We start from the raw sequence: 25,652 nt of genomic DNA, 5'->3' as shown, positions 1-25,652 counted from the left end.
TAATGCTTCAAGTCCAATATGACTCTTCTTCAAAACTGGAGAGAGGTAGAAATGTGATGGATTTTATGTTGTTGAAAAAGTGTGGAGGGACAGGTGGAGCGAAATAGAAGGTGAGGAATATGTTGGCCCTATTCAGACCATGGCCGGATATTCATGCCATTCCCACGTGTACATCCTCAAACTCAATGAAGGCAGACTGAGAAAATGTTAGGTGAGACAAGTCCAATTTACAAACCACAAATCATAGCAACATGAATGCACAAAACAATTGTTATGCTCAGACTCACTTTGTTTGATTTGTATAACTTAGCTTTGCATAACAATACAAAGTAAAGAACGTGCCACATAAACCCAGATCAGTGGGTCCTCTAACTTTAGGGGGAGGTGGTGGAGTAGTGGTAATGTCACTGGATTAGCAATCCAGAGGGCCAGACTAATAGACTAATGCTCTGGGCAAAAACAGAATTACCTGGAAAAACTCAGCAGGTCTGGCAGCATCGGCGGAGAAGATAAGAGTTGACGTTTCGAGTCCTCATGACGCTTCAGCAGAACTGAGTATAGTTAGGCGAGGGGTGAAATATAAGCTGGTTTAAGGTGGGGTGGGAGGGGGGGGAGAAGTTGGGGGGGTGGTGGTTGTAGAGACAAGCGAGCAGTGATAGGAGCAGATAATCAAAAGATGTCACAGACAAAAGGAACAAAGAGGTGTTGAAGGTGGTGATATTATCTAAGAAAATGTGCTAATTAAGAATGGATGGCAGGACACTCAAGGTACAGCTCTAGTGGGGGTGGGGGTGGGAAAGACTGACAAGGTATTACAGTTGTAGATTTAAAAATAATGGAAATAGGTGGGAAAAGAAAAATCTATATAAATTATTGAAAAAAACAAAAGGGAGGGGGAAGAAACGGGGTGGGGATGGGGGGAGGGAGTTTAAGATCTAAAGTTGTTGAATTCAATATTCAGCCCGGAAGGCTGTAAAGTGCCTAGTCGGAAGATGAGGTGCTGTTCCTCCAGTTTGCGTTGGGCTTCACTGGAACAATGCAGCAAGCCAAGGACAGACATGTGGGCAAGAGAGCAGGGTGGAGTGTTAAAATGGCAAGTGACAGGGAGGTTTGGGTCTTTCTTGCGGACAGACCGCAGGTGTTCTGCAAAGCAGTCGCCCAGTTTGCGTTTGGTCTCTCCAATGTAGAGGAGACCGCATTGGGAGCAACGAATCCATTGTCAGTTATTTGTAGATAATTATTAACTGAAATCACTGGTCACTATGAGATGCCTATTACTGTTCCAGATCTTTTCACAAGAATCCAAAAAGTGTCAAAATCAGTAAAATTGCTGATGATCAAGTAAATTTTATTTCATTTAAATTCAGAAATAATTCAACTGGACAAAATCAAAATTTGAGAACAATCTAGAAATCCCTCGTGCGCCTGAAAGATCCGATAGTTGAGTTGTAACCGCCCCAGTCACCGTATCTCCTGTATTCACCGGGTCTCATGAAGTACTGTCGGCCTCTGTAGTTGGGATGTTCATAGAAGATCCAGTAACCGTCCATCACATGGCAGGAGTGAATGTCATGGTGACGGAAATGATCATAGACAGATGGACAGTCATCCATGAATTCCATCATCTGTCCTCCAAAGTCAGGCCTCTCGTAAATCCTCATTCTGTAGTTTCCATCTCGGTACTATAATAGAAAGAAAAGCAAAGTTAAAATTACCCTCAAATATGCAGTCAGCTCCTATACAAGGATAACAGATTGTGGTAGCAGATTCTGTTCCAAGCAGCAGCTGAATATGCTATTAGAGTTTTACTATGATATCTCATTAATTTTCATTCTGTAGGAAGCTTCCTTTACTGTGATATAAAGAAAGTCATACTTTTGATAGACCTGCAAATGTACATTTTTTACAACTATAGATGACAATTCAGAGAGAGGGAGTTAATCAATGGGTTCAAATGATATTGGTAAAAATGAAAGTAAAGAATAATCAATATGGCCTTGCTAAATGGCACTTGTATAGTTTTTGTAAAACAAACAGGAGAATATTTTTAATAGTTTTATGCTGATTTCAGTGGACCTGTATAGACAGTTATTTCTTTAAAGTCTGTGAAGTCTGATGTGTGAAGTAATCCTTCAGAACTCATGCACATTCTACTTTAGATAGAAATCTGTTGGGGGCAAAACATATCCACTAGTGAACGAGACCAGAACAACGGACCATAAAAACAAGATTCAATCATGTGTGCTCTGCCTGAAGGCAGGTTGTTGGCTCAATTGTCTGCTGATACTTCATCCTGAAGCTTTTTCTTTGCACTTTTTGTCAGTGATGGTTTACCATTGCCTTCCACTCTAAGGGGCTGAGTGAAGACGCAGGTAACAGGTCTACCTCAGCTGGGAAAGGAATTGAACCACACTGTTGGTGTTATACTGAACCTTACACTAGCCTTCTAAGCTAACAATACACTGACAAATCCAACAACAAATTTAGAAGTAATATCTTTACCAAGAGGGCGATTAAAATATGGAACTAATTACCACAAGGAGCAGTTGATGTGAGAGCACACATGAATGATTAGATAGATGAATGAATAGACATAGATGAATGCATGGGGAAGAATGAAATAGAAAGATAACTTGATGGAGATAAATGAAGAAGGATGGAACGAGGCTCTTGTGGAGAGTAAACACCAGCATTAGTCCTGTTGAGCCAAATGGTCTGTTTCAGTGCTGTCAATACAATGATATACTATATATTAGAAATGCTGATGACATTTGTGTCAGCAGATTCTAACTAAGGTATCCATCGATCAGCATTGAAAACATTCACTCTGAAAATTCTAATCCAATAATTTAGTTTTTATTTCTCAATACTTGATTGATCTGAACAATAAAATCATCCCATTGAATGATTGGATTTTATGGATGTGAAATTTGGATCCATAGTGCCACTGGAGAAGAGACTATGGAGGCCAAATGCCCTTCTGCTCATGTTGGTGGCACCTACATTCACTAACAGCGCTATGTTGAGAAGGGTGCTCACAAAAGTATCTCCATCATGCAACAGCATCAGCTGAATTAGTATTTCCAGCTGTTCTGATGCTCTATTTCCACATTTAGAGCACATAGTCGATTCAAAAAAATCACACATCACTCAACAAACATTAAACATTCAACTGCAAGCAAGGCCCAAAACCAATGTTACTTAAAGGACAGGCAGCCAGCTTGCAATTAAGATGATTTTGAAGCACGCATGCAACCGCAAGGTCTCTGAATGTACGAGTGTTTTTGAAGTTTAATAACTCTTAGAAATATAAGGTCAACTGATTGCAACACACACAGAGACATATACACGCTTTCACAGGCAATATATACAGCAACCTCAGCACAGTAGCCAATTTCTAGTCCTAAAATGAACACACAAATCAGCGTACAATGGAAATTGGTAACAATATCTGAATCTGACAAAGCTGACAATAATCCTTCGTAAATAAATACCAACTTACATATGGGTAGGAGCGACATGACCTGATGTGGTCATTGAATCCCATCCAGCGCTGGTAGTCAGGATATTCTCCCCTGCCCAGAACATACTGGTATCCCATGTAATTGGGTCTCTCATACACCACCCACCAGTCACTCTCAACACGGATGGAGTTACAGCGGCTGAAGTAAGGGGACAGGTCAGCACAGTCACTACTGCATTCATAGTGCCGACCCTGGAAGTTCCTGTTCTCGTAAAAGATGATCTGGGGAAAGAAATATGTTCAATTACTTAATTGTCAAAGTAAGAAATATTAAATGAAGCATTATAATGCAATAAATACAAAACCCTTACCTTTCCCATTTTGAGCCCACAGTTAGCTTAGTAAGTCCTGCATCACACAGCTTGCTATTTATATGCTGCTGTACTTTTGCCGTTCTAACGATTGAGAACTGAAAATCAGCAAAAAAAGCAACAAAACACATATCACATGCAATGCAAAGAGAACCACCTCAAAGACAAGTGATGTGCTATTGATTCTTTCCCTTTTGACAACATGCAGTTTTAATTGTTGCCTTAAAAATAAACAGAGAATGAGAGGATTCTGCGCTTTCCATACCCTGGTTCTGCTGAACTTTTGGAACAGTTACTATTCCAAAACAGCCTCATTTGCAATGGTGCAGCATTGCCACTGCCAAACTGACCAAGATGGGGATAAAATGTCCACCAAAAACTGGCTACATTATACAATGGGGGAGATCCAGTGTGGCATAACCATAAAAAAAATTGATCTATGAATTTAGAAATATTGGGACCAATTTTAAATCATTCCGCTAGGTGGTAACGAGGCATTAGTGGCCCTAAATTGGAATGTTGCACCTACCATCCCGTTCACATTCCGAACCTGTCTGCTGTCATTTTGCCCAGAGCATTTCAGGGGTGGCTCTGTATCAGGTGGGAGCCTCAATACACACTATCCATTGAGAGCTTATGTTTTTGTCCTGAAGACGTGCTTATGTCAAATATTGCACTTTTAAAAAGACAGATTTTCTCTGTGATGCACTAACATGATTTCAAATTAACAGAAAGATGGCCAAATTTAACTACAACAGTACATCAAAGACAAGTCTATGAATTCCATTCCAGACAATGATATCCCTGGGAATTTCTAAACAACCCTTTTCCCGGCCTTATCAAATATAACGATGGAGGCATCCACAGTATTTCACAATGGAAAATGAACCATTCAAAGACTAAATGCTTGGTCAAAAAACCTTTTTTTTTTCTGAGATAGCTCTTCAGATGAGCTGATTTAATTATCATTGGAAAAAGGCAATTTTTTTTTAAATAGTAGCAGCTGGACAGAAGTCATGTGAACAAAATCTTTTTGTGTGTGCTTGAAGCACATGCTTGGGGCAGAACATCAGCAGTAGTCGAGTGAAGGAAAGCCTCTTGTTCTCTCTCTCCATCTAAAGACTCAGCCCTATCTACTATTGTGACTGCGGCTGGTATTTCCTTTGCCCGCTGGCATCGCGCATGTTCGGTGGAGTGAGCGAACAATATGGCAGGAAGGCCAAAAATCAGTTTCACAACATCGTGAAACCAGTTTGCGATCATCCACTCCACCCACCGATGACCAGTCATGTTCCCCACCATTGGACATCAGGAACCTGATTGTAATACATCATCATTATAAGGCCAGCCCGCCAGACTCACCACCACCCACCCCCACCCCCAACCAATCACTGGATCATCCACCTACGTCATTGTGCATTTCACAACAGCATCTATAAGGCGTGCACTTGGCGGACTGCACTTCGCTCGGCACTTCAAGGTTTGTTTGCCTACCTTGCTTCGATCAGCACTCGCAGTCATCAGCGCCAGCTTTCACAAGCAGCACCGCATCACATTTAAGGGGGCTCATGGGTAGGTCTCTACCTACCAGATCAGCCATATGTGGGTGGCTTTTCAATGGTTGCAGAGCTAGGGCGTGCTTGGGGAAGAGGGAGAAGTGGCGTCAGGCAAGGGAAGAGGCTGCAGGGCAAAAGCTGTACTGGGGAAGAAGGGTATCCCAGGGTGTGTGTGGGGGCACATGTTGATCTGTGCAAGGGGCCTCAAGATGGTGAGAGCTGAGGAGGCAGTCTCCAGAGAAGATAGGCCAGATGGACATTAAGGGTACTTTGTACTAGCACTACTCCCCGCGTACTGCTGGATGCACATTCCACATGGCCAAGCTGCATTGACATAACTTCAACTTTATATAAAGTGTTTACTACAGTCACTCACTAATCATTCCCTGTTTTCAGGACCTCATCCCTTTTCATACCTATGTCATTGGTCCCAATGTGGTCAACGACCTCTGGCTATTCACCGTCCCCCAAAAGAATGTCTTGCAGCTGCTCTGTGACATCCTTGACCCTGGCATCAGGAACCCAACATACCATCCTGGAGTCACATCTACGTCTGCAGAAACGCCTGTCTGCACACCTAACTATGGAATCCCCTACCACTATAGCTCTTCCACTCTTCCTCCTCTCCTTCTGTGCAGCTGAGCTGCCTGTGGTGCCATAAACTTGGCTTTTGCTACAGTCCTCTGAGGAACCATCTTGCTCACCAGCATCCAAAATGGAAAAGCAGTTAGAGAGCAAAATTGTCTCGGGGGATTCCTGCACTACCTGCCTGTTTTCTTAGCTACTCCAGCAAACGCCCATTCCCTCTCTGTCTGTGTCCTACTTAGCTACGGTGTGATCATTGCTCTAAAGGTACTATCAACGTAATCCTCAGCCTTGCAGATGCACCACAGTGACTCTAGCCACTGATCTGCAACCCGGAGCAACATTTTCTGCAGCTGGTGACACTTTCAGCACATGTAGTCATTAAGGGTACTTTGTACTAGCACTACTCCCCGCGTACTACTGGATGCACATTCCACATGGCCAAGCTGCATTGACATAACTTCAACTTTATATAAAGTGTTTACTACAGTCACTCACTAATCATCCCCGCTGTGCGGGGCCAGAAAGGCTTATACTTACCAACCAATCAACCTATAGGACCCTGTGACGTCACTTCTAGATTTTCTTTCTCCACTCGCGCTGCTTTCAACCTCCCGACTGCCTCTCTACTCAACCTGCTTTCAACCTCCCGACTGCCTCTCCACTCGCGCTGCTTTAAACCTCTCGACTGCCTCTCCACTCGCGCTGCTTTCAACCTCCCGACTGCCTCTCCACTCGCGCTGCTTTCAACCTCCTGACTGACTCCTTAATCATATCATTCACCAGGGCCATGAAAAATTTCCTTTTCAGTGGTGATGCCACTATACTACTGCATCTATTCTACAGGCCACCAACTAGTGGGAAAGATATAGGGGGGCAAATTTGCAGGGCAGTTTCAGAGAGGTGCAAGTACTAGACTCATGATAGTGAGGGCCTTTAATTATCCTTATCTAAAATGGGATAGAAAGAGTCTAAAAGGGCAGAGAAGGGCAAGAGTTTTTGAAGTTTGTTCAATAGAATTTTCTTGATCACAATGTTTCCAGCCCAGCAAGGAAGGATGCATTGCTGGACATCATTCTGAAGAAAGAAATGGGGCAAGCGGATCAGGTGTCAGTCAGGTACCTTTTTGGGAAGGGCAACCTTAAAATTAGGTTAGCCATGGAAAAAAACCAAGAAGCAATCCATGGTAAAAATGTTTATTTGGGGGAGAGTCAATTTCAGTGGAGTGAGTTGGAATCAAAGATTGGCTGGAAAATTTATGATAGAACAAGGGGCTACCATCAAAGAAGAGATGGTTTGGCTAAAGTCCCAGTACATTCCCATGAAGGGAAAAGGTAAGACAAAGCCAGAACTCCCTGGATGATGAAAGAAATAGAGAGTAAGATGAAACATGAAAAGGGTGCGCCTAACAGATGACATGTTGATAATATAACCAGGCTGAATATAAAACGTTCGGAGAGAAAGTGGAAAAGGAAATCAGAGAGACATTGGACGGAATTCTCCGTGCCCACTGGTGTCGGGCGTGTTCAGCGGCGTGAGCAGACAATATGGCAAGAAGGCCAAAAATGGGTTTCACGACATTGTGAAACCAGATCGCGATGGCCCACTCAGTCCATCGATGATGGGCCGCATTTCCTGCCATTCAACATCGGGAACCTCATTGTAATGCAGCAGCATATCATTATTAGGCTAGCCCGCCAGAATCGTCCCCCCACGTCAGTGGGAAAACACACTGATATGTATCACAACAGCATCTATAAGGCGTGTACTTGGCGAGCTGCACTTCGCTCAGGACGTCAAGGTTTGTTTGCCTACCTTGCTTCGGGCAACACTCCCAGTCATCAGCGTCAGGCTTCGCAGACAACACCACATCACTTTTAGGGGGGCGCTCACGGGCAGGTCTCTACCTACCAGATCAGCCATATGTGGGTGGCTTTTCAATGGCTGCGGGGCCTGGGCTTGCTTAGGGAAGAAGGAAAATTGGCCTTAGGCAAGGGAAGAGGCTACAGGGCAAGGGCTGTACTGGAGAAGGAGGGTTTACCAGGGTATGTGTGGGGGCACATGTTGATCTGTGCAAGTAGCCTCAAGGTGGTGAGGGCTAAGGAGGCAGTCTCCAGCGGAGATAAGGCCAGATGGACGTGTGAGGTTATGTGTGTGAGAATAGGTGGTGATGTCCCTTGAGCTGGCAGTGAGTGAGATACCAGTAAATGTGTGATGGGCTTGAGTGTGTGAGTTGAGTGATGAGATGGTTGCTATACCCTGGCTGCACAGGATGAGATCATTCATCTTCTATCTGCATTGGATGGCCACCCTCTTCTGTGTAGCATTGGTATTGATCATCACTGCCACTGCCTACCGAAACAGAGTGGTAATGTTGCTGCTCCTCCTGCGGCCAGAGTGTGGGCAGATGACAGCGGCCTTCCACGGCATCCAAAAGGCGCTCGAGAGATGCATCCCTAAACCTGGGGGCTGCAGTTTTCTTGCCTTTGTTATGATGTGGCAGATTATGTGTGTCAGGTGGATCAAATCCACAGGGGAAACTTGATCATGTGGTCGCAACGATTTTGCAATTTGTATTTTGTTTCGGGAGATGTGCCGTGAATTCAGAAGTAATAAGTCCACCAAGACTCTCGAGATTTTTTACAAAACTAAATTAAACATTTATTAACAAAAGAAAATGTTTCATAGGTCTACAAATTGCTACTATAATAACTTCTAAAACCCCTAATTACTCTGGCTTCCAGTTACACCCCCGTTAAGGCAATGGTAAAAAATAGGTTTAAACAGATCCAGGCAAATCAAACACAATACCCTGGACAGTGGAATTCAAAGTGGCTTTTCCCAGCTTTGGTTTCTGTAGACAGCAGCTTAATGCACAAATACTGGAGGCATTTCGCACTTCTGTAGATCATGCAATGCCTTCCCCTCTGACACACAGCTTCTTCTCCTTTTTACATGTTTCTCCCTTTTAATGCAAATTCCATTGTTTCCACATGTCCTTGGAACTTTATTTTTCTCATAATATAAATCTTTTCATGGTGCTAATATTATCAGTAACCTTTGGGAAAAATCAACACACTGCTTGGCCTACCTTCCCTGGATAGGTGTAACATCCTACCATCTCTTTGAAATTCAAACTACCCTGATTTATCCAAAAATGCAAATTCTCCTCACTTCACCTTCTAAAACCTCAGCCATGTTTATGTTTAGCATTTCAAACCTAGCTTCCTTTTGATAAGTCAAAGCCTCCAGTCCAGCTGTCTCCAATTTAGTTAAATCCCATGCACACAGACACACTCAGAGAAACTATCCAAACTCCACTGCTAACCTACTTTTACAGTAGTATTATGAGAATTATTATACTTTTGGCTAGAGGATTTGCTAACCAACAGAAAGCAGAGTGTCAGGATAAATGGGTCTTTTTCTGGATGGCAAGCTGTAACTAGTGGGGTGCCACAGGGTCCAGTCCTTGGGCCCCAATTATTGACAATCTATATTAATGACTTGGATTCAGGGATAGAAGGTACTATAGCTAAATATGCAGATGACACCAAAATAGGTGGGAAAGTAAGTTGCAATGAAGAAATAAGAAATTTACAAACGGATATGGACAGGTTAGGTGAATGGACCAACATTTGGCAGATGGAATTTAACGTGGATAAGAGTGAGGTTATCCATTTTGGTCAGAAGAATAAAAAGACAACTTATTATTTAAATGGAGAGAAACTTCAGAATGCTTCAGTGCAGAGAGATCTGGGTGTCCTCAGGCATGAATCGCTGAAAGCTAGTATGCAGGTACAGCAGGTAATAAGGAAGGCAAATGGAATTTTGGCATTTATTGCTAAAGGAATAGAGTATAAAAATAAGGAAGTGTTGTTGCAACTGTACAAGGCATTGGTGAGACCGCACCTGGAGTACTGTGCACAGTTTTGGTTCCCTTACTTGAGGAAAGATGTAGTTGCACTAGAGGCGGTTCAGAGGAGGTTCACTAGATTGATTCCAGAGATGCGGGGCTTGTCTTGTGAGGAGAGATTGAGCAGTTTAGGCCAATACTTGCTGGAGTTTAGAAGGATGAGAGGAGATCTAATTGAGGTATATAAGATACTAATGAGAATAGACAAAGTAGACATGGAGCGGATGTTTCCCCTTGTGGGGCATTCTAGGATGAGAGGCCATAGTTTTAGGCTAAGGGGTGGTAGATTTAAATCAGAGCTGAGGAGGAATTACTTTTCTCAAAGGGTCATGAATCTGTGGAATTCACTGCCTCACAGTGCAGTAGATGCCGGGACGCTGAATAAATTTAAGGAGGAGATAGACAGATTTTTAATTAGTAACGGGTTGAAAGGTTATGGGGAGAGGGCGGGAAATTGGAGTTGAGGCCGAAATGAGATCAGCCATGATCGTAATGAATGGCGGGGCAGGCTCGAGGGGCTGAATTGCCTACTCCTACTCCTAGTTCTTATGTTCTTTTGTTCTCATGTTCATGACACGTTTCAGGGCCATGTCTTCTTTGAAGCAGTCCTGGGCTGGAAGCAATGAGAGGTGTGCATGTAGCTGTACTTTAAATGTGGTGCCTGTCGCGATGAAGCGGCGAGGTGACGGCATGGCGGGTGACAGCATGGCATGGCCTGCCCACCGTCGAAACAGCGTGTTTCCCAGGAACACATAATAAATGCGCAGGATTGGGACAATACGGCATGAGAAGCCACCATTGCGGTCGACAGGTAAAACATCACTTAGATAGGAACAGATTAATCAGGGATAGTCAGCATGGTTTTGTTCAGAGAAGGTCGAGTCTTACTAAGTTAATCAAGTTTTTTGAGGAAGTAGCAAGGAAGTTTGATGAGGGTAGTACAATGGATGTTGTCTACATGGATTTTAGTAAAGCATTTGACAAGGTCCCATATGGCAGACTGGTCAGAAAAATAAAAGCCCATGGGATACAGGGAAATATGGTGAATTGGATCCAACATTAGTTCAGCAACAGGAAACAAGGAGTAATGGTTGATGGATGTTTGTGCAAATGGAAAGCGGTTTCCAGTGGTGTTCCACAGGGCTCAGTCTTGGGTTCCTTGCTGTTTGTTGTATACATTAATGATTTGGACTTAAATGTGGGTGGCATGATTGGGAAATTTGCAGATGACACAAAAATTGGCCATGTAGCTGATAGTGAAATGGATAGCTGTTGTCTCCAGAATTATATCAATGGCTTGGTTGAGTGGGTGGAAAAATGGCAGGTGGAATTCAATCCAGAGAAGTTTGAGGTAATGCATTTGGGGAGGGCAAACAAAGTTAGGAAGTACACAATAAATAAGAGGATTTTGGGAAGGGTAGAGGAAGTGAGAGACCTTGGAGTGCATGTCCACAGGTCCCTGAAGGTGGCAGAACAGGTGGATGAGGTGGGAAAAAAGCATATGAAATGCTTTGATAAAAGCAAAAAACTGCGGATGCTGGAAATCCAAAACAAAAACAAAAATGCCTGGAAAAACTCAGCAGGTCTGACAGCATCTGCAGAGAGGAGCACAGTTAACATTTTGAGTCCGAATGACCCTTCAACAGAACTAAGGAAAAAATAGAAAAGAGGTGAAATATAACCTGGTTTAAGGGGGGTGGGACAGGTAGAGCTGGAGAGAGGACCAGTGATAGGTGGATATTGCCAAAAGATGTCATAGACAAAAGGACAAAGAGGTGTTGACGATGGTGATATTAGCTAAGGAATGTGATAATGGTGACATTAAGGGTAGAAAGCAGGACGAGCAAGGTATAGATAACCCTAGTGGGGGTGGGGTGGGGGGAAGGGATCAAAATAGGCTAAAAGGTAGAGATAAAACAATGGATGGAAATACATTTAAAAATAATGGAAATAGGTGGGAAAAGAAAAATATATATAAATTATTGGAAAAAAGGGGGATCAGAAAGGGGGTGGGGATGGAGGAGAGAGTTTATGATCTAAAGTTGTTGAACTCAATATTCAGTCCGGAAGGCTGTAAAGTACCTAGTCGGAAGATGAGGTGCTGTTCCTCCAGTTTGCGTTGAGCTTCACTGGAACATTGCAGCAGGCCAAGGACGGATATGTGGGCATGGGAGCAGGGTGGAGTGTTGAAATGGCAAGCGACAGGGAGGTCTGGGTAATACTTGCGGACAGACCGAAGGTGTTCTGCAAAGCGTTTGGTCTCTCCAATGTAGAGGAAACCGCATTGGGAGCAGCGAATGCAGTAGTCTAAATTGAGGGAAGTGCAAGTGAAATGCTGCTTCACTTGAAAGGAGTGTTTGAGCCCTTGGATGGTGAGGAGGGGGGAAGTAAAGGGGCAGATGTTGCACCTTCTGCGGTTGCTTGCGAAGGTGCCGTGGGAGGGATTTGAGGTGTAGGGGGGTGATGGAGGAGTGGACCAGGGTGTCCCGGAGGGAACAATCCCTGCGGAATGCCGCCGGGGGGAGGTGAACGGAAGATGTGTTTGGTGGTGGCATCATGCTGGAGTTGGCGGAAATGGCGGAGGATGATCCTTTGAATGCGGAGGCTGGTGGGGTGAAAAGTGAGGACAAGGGGGACCCTATCATGTTTCTGGAAGGGAGAGGAAGGTGTGAGGGTGGATATGCGGGAGATGGGCCGGATACGGTTGAGGGACCTGTCAACCACAGTGGGTGGAAAACCTTGGTTAAGGAAGAAGGAAGACATGTCAGAGGAACTGTTTTTGAAAGTGGCATCATCAGAACAGATGCGACGGAGGCGAAAGAACTGAGAGAATGGGATGGAGTCCTTACAGGAAGCCGGGTGTGAGGAGCTGTAGCCAAGGTAGCTGTGGGAGTCGGTAGGCTTATAATGAATATTGGTGGACAGTCTATCACCAGAAATTGAGACAGAGAGGTCAAGGAAGGGAAGGGAAGTGTCAGAGATGAACCATGTGAAAATGATGAGGGGTGGAACTTGGAAGCAAAATTAATAAATTTTTCCAGGTCCAGACGAGAGCATGAAGCAGCACTAAAGCACATCGATGTGCTGGAGAAAGAGCTGTGGGAGGGGGCCGGAGTAGGACTGGAACAAGGAATATTCCACATACCCCATAAAGAGACAGGCGTAACTGGGGCCCATGTGGGTACCCATAGCCACACCTTTTATTTGGAGGAAGTGAGAGGAGTTTAAGCAGAAATTGTTCAGTGAGAGAACAAGTTCAGCCAGACGGAGGAGAGTAGTGGTGGATGGGGATTGTTCAGGCCTCTATTCGAGGAAGAAGTGGAGAGCCATCAGACCATCCCAGTGGGGGATGGAGGTGTAGAGGGATTGGACGTCCATGGTGAAGAGGAGGCAGTTGGGGCCAGGGAACTGGAAATTGTTTATATGATGTAGGGTGTCAGAGGAATTGCTGATGTAGGTGGGAAGAGACTGGACAAGGGGAGAGAGAATGGAGTCAAGATAGCAAGAAATGAGTTCCGTGTGGCAGGAACAGGCTGACACAATCGGTCCGCTGGGACAGTTCTGTTTGTGGATTTTGGGTAGGAGGTAGAAGCGGGCCGTCCGAGGTTGGGAGACAATGAGGTTGGAAGCTGTGGAAGGAAGATCTCCAGAGGAGATGAGGTCAATGACAGCCCTAGAAACAATGGCTTGATGTTCAGTGGTGGGGTCCTGGTCCAGGGGGAGGTAGGAGGAAGTGTCTGCGAGTTGACGCTCAGCCTCTGCAAGGTAAAGGTCAGTGCGCCAGACAACAACAGCACCACCATTGTCAGCAGGTTTGATGTCAGGGTTGGACCTGAGAGAACGGACTGCAGCAAGTTCAGAAAGAGACAGGTTAGAGTGGGTGAGAGGAGCAGAGAAATTGAGAATGAAATGCTCTCCTTTATTGGACAAGGTATAGAATACAAAAGCAGGGACGTAATGATGGAGCAGTATAAATGCTGGATAGACCACAGCTGGAATGTGTACAGTTTTGGTCACCACATTACAGGAAGGACATAATAGCTCTGGAGAAAGTACAGAAGAGGTTTACAGGAATGTTGCCAGGGCTTGAAAATTGCAACATGAGGAAAGATTGGACGGGCTAGGGTTGTTTTCCTTGGAACTCAAGAGGCTGAGGGTGACCTGACTGAAGTGCACAAGATTATGAGGGGCCTAGATAGAGTAGACAGGGATGTCCTGTTTCCCCAAGCGGTGAGGCCAATTGCCGGGAGCACAGATTTAAGGTGATTGGTAGAAGGATTAGGGGGAACATGAGGAAAAACTTCTTCACCCAGAGGGTGGTGGATGTTTGGAATTCACTACCTGGTTTTGTGGTGGAGGCAGAAACCCTCAACTCATTTAAAAAGCGCCTGGATCTGCACCTGAAGTGCTGTAACCTGCAAGGCTGCGGACCAAGTGCTGGAAGGTGGGATTAAAATGGGCAGCTAGTTGAAGCCCATGGAATAAAAATGACAGTAGCAACACAAATACGAAGTTGGCTGAGTGACAGGAAACAGAGTAGTGGTGAATGGTTGTTTTTTGGACTGGAGGGAGTTATGCAGTGGGATTCCACAGCCGTCGGAATGAGAACCACCACTTTCCTTGATCTATATTAATGACCTAAAGTATGCAGGACACAATTTCAAAATTTGCAGATGACACAAATCTTGGAAGTATTGACTGTGAGGAGGATTGTGATAGACTTCAAGAGGACACATACAGGCTGGTGGAATGGGTAGACACCTGGCAGATGAAATTTAATGCAGACAAGTATGAAGTGATTCATTCTGGTAGAAAAGATTGGGAGAAATAATATAAAATAAATGATACAATTCTAAAGGGGGTATTTGTGCATAAATTATTGAAGGTGGCAGGGCAGGTTGAGAAAACCATACAGGATCCTGGGCTTTATGAATAGAGGCATAGAATACAAAAGTTTAATATAAGAGACTGGCACATTGTGGGCATAAATGTGTTAATAAGCCTGGCAACAGCATCCTATACATTGTTGTTAAACAACAAATAATGTGGTTTAGTTGTCAGTAAATGTAAAGAATAATACCTGTAACTTAACCACTGACTTTTGCAATATAGAAATAGAACAAGATCGCGATGAAATTGTCAGAATGGAACTTGCCCAGCATTTGCTGGTACAGATGTTGATATTTTGATATTGATATTTTTGTAGTTTGTTTCTTTGATCCACATTTTTGAAACAATATACGTACTGGTTTTCTTTGTAGAAACCATACTAAACATAGTATTAAAGATTGAATAAATTAGTTTTAATATAACACAAAATGGCTGCTTGGTGGACTGAGAGTTGACAGGAAGAGGGTTAGGCTGTTGGCACACTACAACCAGAAGAGAGAGAACATGCTCAGACATGTAGGCAGAAATGAGTCAAACTGCACCTACACACACAGAACCCTGGAACGAAGGACCAGTCCAGCGTGGTTTGAATGCTGCAATCAGGATGCGGGCAGTTGTGATGACCCCAAGGGCCCATCATCTCATTGAGGCGTAACTTGAAGCTGAAAGTCCTGTGCCAATGAGAAAGCAACGCAATGGCGTTGTATGTACAATTGTTGTATGCAGGTCCTTCAGAGGGGTATAATAACCGGATGTGTAGGAGACTCGTGGTTGAAGTAGGGAGAGAGGATAGCCTGGTCAGCTATCAATGTGAGTTACAGAAGAGGACGGTTTGACCACCCGATCTTGTCTGTCTCTCAATAAACCAAGCAATCGGATTGTGAGTATATATTAGCAGGTATTTGTATCAGTATTTTTACATTGACATGGATTTATATGCTAAGGGATTTAGGTTAATAGAAGTGTTGCTTGTAACGCAAATAAAGTGTACATTGAGTCATTGATATTCAGAGTAGACCTCTGAACCACAAGGATTAAGTAGCTGATCCAGGGAAGGGGATAGCCTACAACATTTAGGGTTAACATAGGACTGAGTACAGTACTGCCCACATAGTGATGTAAGAGAACACATGCAAGGCCGGGGGTGTGGGATGGGGTTGGGGGGAGGGGGCAGCATTGCAAATGGTGCTAAACACTGGGGCTTGGGGCTTCAGGGAGCCCGGGCTCAAGTGTTCCTTTTCTACATAAAAAGGCATTGCCGTGCATCATTGTCCCGAAGTGAACTCCTATTTCTTCCCATCTCCCACAGCGGACAGAGCCATTAGCGTGCTGGATACACAAGATGAGGCACTGGGAAGGCAAAATATAACCAAGAGTCTACAAATCTGGTTAGTTCTTTTGAACTTCAAATTAACTGCTTTGTGTATGGAAAGAATTCAAGGAGATTCTGGAATTTCAAAAAGTATCATATTTGATTCACTATTTTTCCTCAAATTCCTCACCTATTTAGGCCTATAAAATGTAACTTGCTGTTACATTTGTACCATACCGAGCATATTCCAAGTAATACAAATTATATTTTGAGATGATGGAAGGTTTTTTTGTATCAATTGGACAACACTGTAGAGTGATTTTTAAGTGATCCTGAACACCCGACTCTTGTAGGTAACTGTTGATTATAATCTTATTGACTTCAATTCAAAACCTGCAACTTTGAAAGCCCTCACTGAAACAGTTCCCAAAACTAAGTAAAAATAGCTCTATTTTTTAAAGAAGGCAAATAACTGATCCTCGGCTGATTGCTGCTGTTCTTTTATACATGCAGATGGCTTGTGTTATGGGAGTGCTATATCGAACCCAAGCAGTGGAACCCAGGCCATTGTTTAGTGGATAAAAGTGCAATGCATTCCCTTTTGAAGCTGTGTTACAGTTAGTCAGAAAGTTTATAACATGTATAATTTATACAATGTGGTATCAATTAGGTACTTTGTGATGGATCACTCAGTTCAGGGTTAAATAGGACACTGAGCTTGCAATTTGGTTCAGCCTGAGACAGTGAATAGGGAGAGAGATGGAATGGTGCTTTCTTAACATACCTAACTGGAAGATGTTACCGCTCATTTATTACCGCTCATTTAAGACTGGATCTCAAATGAGAAGGCTGGAAATACAGAGCAGGTGGAGATGGAGATGGAGTGAGAGCTGGTGGAGAGGGTAGAGCTGGGTGAGCTCAGTCAATATACTTGTGAATGCTAGCATGTACAGGGGTGGGAAGAGAAGCCATTGTTGGGGAAGTTCTTGCTACGATCAAGTAGGTAAAACTGGGACCAAGTCAGGGAAATCTCACTGAGCTGGTTGGCAGCGAAAACGAATTAGAGAAATGATGTATTGGTGGGAGCATGTCAAAAGCTCAAGGCCAGACAATGCATTTCGGTCACATTCACAGAGGATGTGACTGCAACTTGGCTAGAAGTTGTTTCAGTGCTGTGGCAGTGACGGAATCTTGATTGGAGAGATTCAAAAATGGACTTGCAGGAAGGATGCACACAGGAGGCAACAACATTTTCAGAGGAAAACCACATTGGAGATAGAGCAGTAATTTGCAAGGACAGAGGGATTGAGAGTTGCTTTATTTAGGGGAGGACTTTCGGATATGGAAGGGATAGTACCTGAGGATAGTGAACTTTTTAATCCACTTCAACTAGCATAGGTTGAGGAAAGGAAGTTAGGTGGTCAGCAGTTTAGTGGGAGTTGGGTGATTAGAATGCAAAAGTCAAGAAGTTATTCAAATTTCTATAAAACACCAGTTTACCCCACCTAGAGTATTGTGTTCAATTCGGGGCACCTCACTTCAGGAAGGATTTTGGAGAGGCTATCGTAGAGATTTACTAGAATGGTTCCAGGGATGAGGGATTACATCTACAGAAGCTGGGGTTGTTTTCCTCAGAGCAAAAAAAGCTAAAAGGAGATTTGATAGAAGTATTTAAATCATGAAGGGTTTGGATAAAGAAAATAAAGAGAAAATGTTTCCAATAGCTAAGGTAATTGACGAAAGAACAGAGGTGATATGAGGAAAAGCTTCTTTTTTGCAATGAATGATTGGAATGTTCTGTCTGACAAGGTGGTGGAAACAGGTTCAATAGAAGTTTTCTAGAGGGAATTGGATAAGTAGTTGGAAGGAGAGAAACATTTACTGAAATAGAGAGAAAGAGTGGAACTAGCTAGATTACGCTTTGAAAGAGCCTGCCCAGGCTCAATGGGTCAAGTGGCCTTCTTCTGTGCTATACTATTTTATCCACTTTATAGATTCCATGGTGTGTGGCTCTCTGTGTGGAAGGATGGTTCATGATTCCAAATTACAAAGGTTAAAACTTACAAATGACAGATGGACAGCCATACACCATCCTCTAAGTCAGAGCATTTGAAATGAAAGATTTAGCTGTTCAAATGATTTCTGGAAAGACTTTTGAACAGGACATGAAAATGAATATGGTGTTTTGATGAGCTGATTGTTCAATCGTTGCCATTTAATATATATATATATATATATATAGATGTGTGTGTACAGTTTAACATAACATATTCAATTGTATTTAAGTTGGTATTGTGTGCAAAGAAATTGAAATTCCAGAACAAACAGAATTGTTGAACTTATTTAAAATCAATGATTTTAAATTGTTACTTAATGTGATCAGTGGGCCCAGAAACAGGAGAAGCACCAGGGCCTATAATTTCTCTCCCTGGCCCTGAACACATGACACACACCTAGAGATCAGTCAAGTGTTGGACAGAAATAAAAACAGAAAATGCTGGAAAAACTCAGAAGGTCTGGCAGAATCTGTGGAGAGAGCAACAAAGTTAGTGTTTCGAGTCCATATGAACCTTCTTCAGAGCTGTGTGCACCAGCTAGCATGGAGACAGCTCCTAGCTTGAATCCATTATTGTAAATATGTATATAGTTCTTGTAGTTAATAAATACATAGAGTTACCTATGTGAAGACTTCATTAAAACCTACCGAATGTTATGCAACACCCTACGGCATGGTGGCAGTAAATGGAAAGCTCAAAACCTCGCAAAAAATGCAGGGAAAAACTAAAATCCTGCAAGACTACAGACAAATTCAAAGAAGCATTCTGACCTGAAGGAAAGCTCAAGAAGCAAATGTGCAGAGGAAAATCACCAGGGAAAAGCTCCAAAGATTCTCCAAAGAAAGGCTTGGAAGCTGAAGGCAGAAATTTAAAAATCCTCACTTCAGCAGAAGACGCCATAGGATCACCTGGAAGCCCAACTTCAACTCTGAGAGTGCAGAGTCAGCAGACCTAGCAAGGGTGGACTAAAACTTTTAAATTCCAGGACAAAGCAAGTCCTGAGAAACTTTTAAATAGTTCAATGGTCTGAAATTTCCTTCTAAAAACTCAATCAGATGAACCAGACTCTCAAGTCAGCATCTGAAAATGTGATGTCCAAGCTCGGTCTGAAAGGGAAAAAAAAATTGAATTAATCCAGAAGAATCGCGACTAAAGAGTCAGCTTGAAAAACCTGCAAAGGCCAGGATTCAACACTTTTGCAACACATACAAACATACAAACAAGGAGCAGGAGTAGGCCATTCAGCCCCTCGAGCCTGCTCCTCCATTTAATAAGATCATGGCTGATCTGATAGTAAACTGAAATCTGCATCCCACCTACCACCGATAACCTATTACCCCCCTTGCTTACCAAGAATCTATCCACCTCTGCCTTAAAAATATTCAAAGATTCTGCTTCCACCATCTTTTCAGGAAGAGAGTTCCAAAGATTCATGACCCTCTGAGTGAAAAGATTTCGCCTCACCTCTGTTTTAAATGGTTAACCCCTTATTTTTAAACAGTGACCCCTAGTTCTGGATTCTCCCACAAGAGGGAACATCCTCGCCACATCTACCCTGTCAAGACCCCTCAGGATCTTACATGTTTCAATCAAGTTAATCTTCTAAACTCCAGCGGATACAAGTCTAGTTTGTCCAGCCTTTCCTCATAAAACAACCCACCCACTCCAGCTATTAGTCTGGTAAACCTTCTCTTAAATGCTTCCAATGCATTTACACCCTTCCTTAAATAAGGTGACCAGTACTGTACACAGCACTCCAAATGTGGTCTCACCAATGCCCTGTACAACAGAAGCATAACCTCCCTACTTTTGTATTCAATTCCCCTCACAATAAGTGATAACATTCTATTAGCTTTCCTAATTACTTGCTGTACTTGCATACTAGCCTTTTGTGATTCATGCGCTAGGACGCCCTCTGCACCTCAGAGCTCTGCAATCTTTCACCATTTAGATAATATGCTCCTCTTTTATTCTTCCTGCCAAAATGTATAATTTCACATTTTCCCACATTAAACTCCACCTGCCAGATCTTTGCCCACTCACTTAACTTATCTGTTTATAGCCTTCTTATGTCCTCTTCACAACTAAAGCACTAAAGCATAACACTGAAACGGAGAAGCCTGCAGCTAGTCGATCCAAGAAGCCTTTGTTCAAACATTTTTTCAAGGCTGAACGCAAGCACCATTGTAGCAGCAGCCTGCCAAAACCAGCAAATTCAGGTAAATCTTTTGTCTTCAAACGAATTGCGGTGTCATCTTGAATTTCAGCAACTTCTTAAACCTGAAACGTTTTAACCATGGATCAGAAATCTATTCTTCCAGATCAATTTGGACATATCCAAGGCCCAGATCAATCACATAATTGGGGACTTTGGAGAAAAAGATTCCCTAGATACATGGTTGCTTCAGGTCTGGATAAAAAGATAGAAGCTAAACAAGTTAACACACTGCTTTATTCGGTAGGCCCAATAGCAGATGACATTATTGCTAGACAAGGAATCAGTGAATCATCTGCTAAATTTGAAGAAGTACTAAATTAATTTGATGCTTATTTCAACCTAATAAGTAACAAAATCCTCAAAAGGGCTGAATTTGATAAGTGAGTCCAGCAGCCAGGAGAACTTGCTCACTCATTCATTAATGATCTGTACAGGATGGCTGAAGACTCCAAATATGGAGACCTAAAATCTGAACTTATCAGGGATAGAATAGTTATGGGATTAGCGAACAACGCACTCTCAGACATGCTGCAAGCAAAAGAAGATCTAACCATTGAGAAGGGTATCCAGATTGTTAAGCAGTCTGAACTCTGTGTGCAATAAAGGAAAAAGTAAACTGTGGTATGAAGGAAATCCCACAGTCCAATTTGTTAAACAACACCGGAACAGCGACACTCCAGGCTAAGGGAAGCAGTAGAGCGACCATGCCAGTGCTGTGGAGCAAAGCACCCCCATAGCCAAGGTCAATTTCCTGCAACTTCAACTCAATACTTCCAATACAGTCTGTGCAGGGCCTAAACATCTAAATGCACAGAAGACCCAAAAGATGATTCATGAGGTCAAGACTGCACACCAAGAGGACACACAGCTATGCTTCTTGGGTAAGGTCAAAATTCCTGGTTTTTGCATGAAAATGCTTCGGTTAATGGCCATCTCACAAACTTTAAATTGGACATGGGAGCCAATATTACAGTCCTGTTGAACAAAGAACTGTGGCTAAGAGACCTGTGGCTTCAAACAACAGACAATCTGACTTCCAGCCATAGGCATGATTCTGGAACCACTAAGGTATGGTGGCAAACAAATCTTTGAGCTGCTGTACGCCATCTATAACCAGTCTTTTTCTCTCTTGATCAGAGATGCCTGGGTAACCTTGAACCTCCTCAAATCGGCAGAAGATGTAATGACAACCACGGCCGTAAATTTTACAGAACTGCAAGTTCTCAAGAGTTCAAACAAGAAAGCATATCCTGACTTGGACTTCAGCTCTGAACTGTCTGCTCTCTTTGTACAGCAGGTTAATTAATTAATTTATTAAATAGTTCTAGAAATGGCAGTTGCTGGGGTGAAGTGCTTCACCTGTGGGATGTGGGAAATCTTTGACGCTTCAAGTGTCCCGGACAACTACACCTGCAGGAAGTGTACCCAATTGCAGCTCCTCACAGACCACATGGATCGGTTGGAGCAGTAGTTGGATGCACTTAAGAGCATTCAGGTGGCGGAAAGCGTCATAGACAGGAGTTTTACAGATGTGGTCACACCCAAGGTACAGACAGATAGATGGGTGATCGCTAGAAGGGGCAGGCAGTCAGTGCAGAAATCCCCTGTGGCTGTCCCCCTCTCTAACAGGTATACCGTTTTGGATACTGTTTGGGGGGATGGCCTATCAGGGGAAAACAACAGCAGTAGCCAGAGTTGTTCAGCAGGGGGGGTCAAAGCACAGAAGAGCAATTGTCATAGGGGACTCTATAGTCAGGGGCTCAGATATTCGCTTCTGTGGTCGTGAAAGAGACACCAGGATGGTATGTTGCCTCCCTGGTGCCAGGGTCCAGGATGTCTCTGATCAGGTACGGGACATTCTGAAGGGGGACAGAGAACAGCCAAAGGTCGTGGTAAACATTGGTACTAACGACATAGGCGGGAAGAGTGACGAGGTCCTGCAGCGGGAGTTCAGGGAGTTAGGCAGAAAGTTAAAAAACAGGACCTCTAGGGTTGTAATCTCAGGATTACTCCCTGTGCCACGTGCCAGTGAGGCTAGAAATAAGAAGATAGTGCAGCTAAACACGTGGCTGAACAGATGGTGTAGGAGGGAGGGTTTCCGATATCTGGATCATTGGGATCTCTTCCGGGGCAGGTGGGATCTGTACAAGAAGGACGGATTGCATCTAAACTGGAGGGGCACCAATATCCTGGCTGTGAGGTTTGCTAGTGTCACTCGGGAGGGTTTAAACTAGTATGGCAGGGGGGTGGGAACCAGATTAATAGGTCAGCAGGTGAAATAAATGACTGGGTACTAGTGAATATGGCCAGTAGGACTAAGAGGAAGAGCAGGCAGGGAGAAATTACTGAACACAGTGGGACTGGGGGTCTGAAATGCATTTGTTTCAATGCAAAAAATATAACAGGCAAGGCAGATGAGCTTAGAGCTTGGATTAGTACTTGGGTTCTATGATGTTATTGCTATTACAGAGACTTGGTTGAAGGATGGACAGGATTGGCAGATAAACATTCCAGGATTTAGATGTTTCAGGCAGGATAGAGAGTGATGTAGAAGAGGTGGGGGAGTTGCACTGCTGGTTAAGGAGAATATCACAGCTGTACAACAGGAGGACACCTCGGTGGGCTCATGCAGCGAGGCAATATGGGTAGAGCTCCGGAATAGGAAGGGTGCAGTCACAATGTTGGGGGTTTACTATAGGCCTCCCAATTGCCGGCAGGAGATTAAGGAACAGTTATGTAGGCAGATTTTGGAAAGATGTAAAAGCAATAGGGTTGTTGTGGTGGGTGATTTTAACTTTCCCTATATTGACTGGGCATCATTTAGTGCTAGGGGTTTGGATGATGCAGAATTTGTAAGGTGCATCCAGGAGGGCTTCCTGAGACAATATGTAGATAGTCCAACTAGGGAAGGGGCAATACTAGAGAATGAACCCGGCCAGGTGGTCGAAGTTTCATTAGGGGAGCATTTCAGGAAAAGTGACCATAATTCAGTAAGTTTCAAGGTACTGGTGGATAAGGATAACAGGAGTCCTCGGGTTAAGGTGCTTAATTAGGGGAAGGCTAATTATAACAATATTAGGCAGGAACTGAGGAATCTAGACTGGAGGCGGATGTTTGAGGGCAAATCAACAACTGACATGTGGGGAGCTTTCAAAGGTCATTTGATAAGAATTCAGGACAGGCATGTTCCTGCTAGGATGAAGGATAAGTATAGCAAGTTTCAGGAACCTTAGGTAACAAAGGATATTGTGAGATTAGTCAAAAAGAAAAGGGAAGCATTCGTAAGGGGTAAAAGGCTGGGAACAGATGAATCCCGTGGAGAATATAAAGAAAGTAGGAAGAAGCTTAAGCAAGGAGTCAGGAGGGCTAAAAGGGGTCATGAAAAGTCATTGGCATCCAGGATTAAGGAAAATCCCAAGGCCTTTTATACATATGTAAAAAGCAAGAGGGTAACCAGGGAAAGGATAGGTCCACTCAGGGACAGAGGTGGGAATCTGTCTGTGGAGCCAGAAGAAATGGGAGAGATACTAAATGAGTACTTCTCATCAATATTCACCAAAGAGAAGGACTTAGCAGTCGATTTGTCTAGGGAAGAGTGTGTAGATAGCCTGGATCATGTTGAGATCAAAAAAGAGATGTTAGGAGTCATGAAGAATATTAAGGTGGATAAGTCCCCAGGGCCAGATGGGATCTACCCCAGAGTACTGAGGGAGGCATGGGAGGAGATTGCTGGGGCCTTGACAGAAATCTTTGTATCCTCACTGGCTACGGGTGAGGTCCCAGAGGCCTGGAGAATGGCCAATGTTGTTCCATTGTTTAAGAAGGGTAGCAGGGATAATCCAGGAAATTACAGGCTGGTGAGCCTTACGTCAGTGGTAGGGGAATTATTGGAGAAGATTCTTCGTGACAGGATTTACTACCATTTGGAAGCAAATGGGCGTATTAGTGAGAGGCAGCATGGTTTTGTGAAGGGGAGGTCATGTCTCACTAACTTGATTGAGTTTTTCGCGGAAGTGACAAAGATGATCGACGATGGAAGGGCAGTGGATGTTATCTACATGGATTTCAGTAAGACATTTGACAAGGTCCCTCATGGCAGACTGGTACAGAAGGTAAAGTCGCACGGGATCAGGGGTGAGCTGACAAGATGGATACAGAATTGGCTTGGTCATAGAAGACAGAGGGTAGCAGTGGAAGGGTGCCTTTCTGAATGGAGAGCTGTGACTAGTGGTGTTCCGCAGTGATCAGTGCTGGGACCTTTGCTGTTTGTAGTATATGTAAATGATTTGGAGGAAAATGTAACTGGGCTAATTAGTAAGTTTGCAGATGACACTAAGGTTGGAGGAGTTGTAGATAGTGAAAAGGATTGTCAAAGGATACAATGGGATATAGATCGGTTGGAGACTTGGGCGGAGAAATGGCAGGTGGAGTTTAATCCAGACAAATGCGAGGTAATGCATTTTGGATGGTCTAATACAGGTAGGAACTATACAGTAAATGGCAGAACCCTTAAGTGCATAGACAGGCAGAGGAATCTGGGTGTACAGGTCCACAGGTCACTGAAAGTGGCAACGCAGATGGATAAGGTAGTCAAGAAGACATATGGCTTGCTTGCCTTCATCGGCAGGGGTATTGAGTATAAAAGCTGGGAAGTCATGCTGCAGCTGTATAGAACCTTGGTTAGGCCACACTTGGAATATTGTGTGCAATTCTGGTCGCCACGTTACCAGAAGGATATGGAGGCATTGGAGAGGGTGCTGAGGAGGTTTACCAGGATGCTACCTGGTCTGGAGGTTATTAGCTATGAGGAGAGGTTGGAGAAACTCGGATTGTTCTCACTAGAGCGACGGAGATTGAGGGGCGACTTGATAGAAGTTTACAAAATTATGAGTGGCATGGACAGAGTAGTTAGTCAGAAGCTTTTTCCCAGGGTGGAAGAGTCAATTACTAGGGGACATAGATTTAAGGTGAGAGGAGAAAACTTTAGAGGAGATGTACGGGGCAAGTTTTTTACGCAGAGGGTAGTGAATGTCTGGAATTCGCTGCCAGAGGAAGTGGTGGAAGCAGGTATGATAGTGGTGTTTAAGAGGCAGCTTGACAAATATATGAATAGGATGGGAATAGCGGGATATGGACCCGGGAAGCGCAAAATGTTTTAGTTTGACAGGCAATATGATCGGCGCAGGCTTGGAGGGCCAAAGGGCCTGTTCCTGTGCTGTACTTTTCTTTGTTCTTTGTTCTTCAGATTTGTCCATTTTTGTTACAGGAGCTGGAAAGCCCTCATTTG

General features: G+C 43.7%; 1 protein-coding gene across 2 annotated transcripts in view; it reads right to left on the bottom strand.

The window, feature by feature from the left end:
* Positions 1-1,331: 1,331 nt before the first annotated feature.
* Positions 1,332-25,652, bottom strand: part of LOC144686474 (gamma-crystallin S-1-like) — a 71,521-nt gene continuing 47,200 nt past the window's right edge. The window contains exons 1-3 of one of the 2 annotated variants that reach the window (XM_078551738.1): positions 3,835-3,892; positions 3,503-3,745; positions 1,332-1,682 (exon numbers count right to left, since the gene is read on the bottom strand). In XM_078551738.1, the coding sequence (XP_078407864.1) occupies positions 1,407-1,682; positions 3,503-3,745; positions 3,835-3,843 (528 nt within the window). In that variant the 5' untranslated portion in view covers positions 3,844-3,892 and the 3' untranslated portion in view covers positions 1,332-1,406. Of the gene's footprint in view, positions 1,683-3,502; positions 3,746-3,834; positions 3,893-25,652 lie in introns of those variants that run through there. The other variant, XM_078551736.1, reaches the window with a different exon arrangement.

This window comes from Cetorhinus maximus, chromosome 11, assembly GCF_964194155.1.
Source record: "Cetorhinus maximus chromosome 11, sCetMax3.hap1.1, whole genome shotgun sequence".
Classification (NCBI taxonomy): domain Eukaryota; kingdom Metazoa; phylum Chordata; class Chondrichthyes; order Lamniformes; family Cetorhinidae; genus Cetorhinus; species Cetorhinus maximus.
The sequence above is the reverse complement of the archived record's forward strand: the minus strand, read 5'-3'. Positions and strand labels throughout refer to the sequence as shown.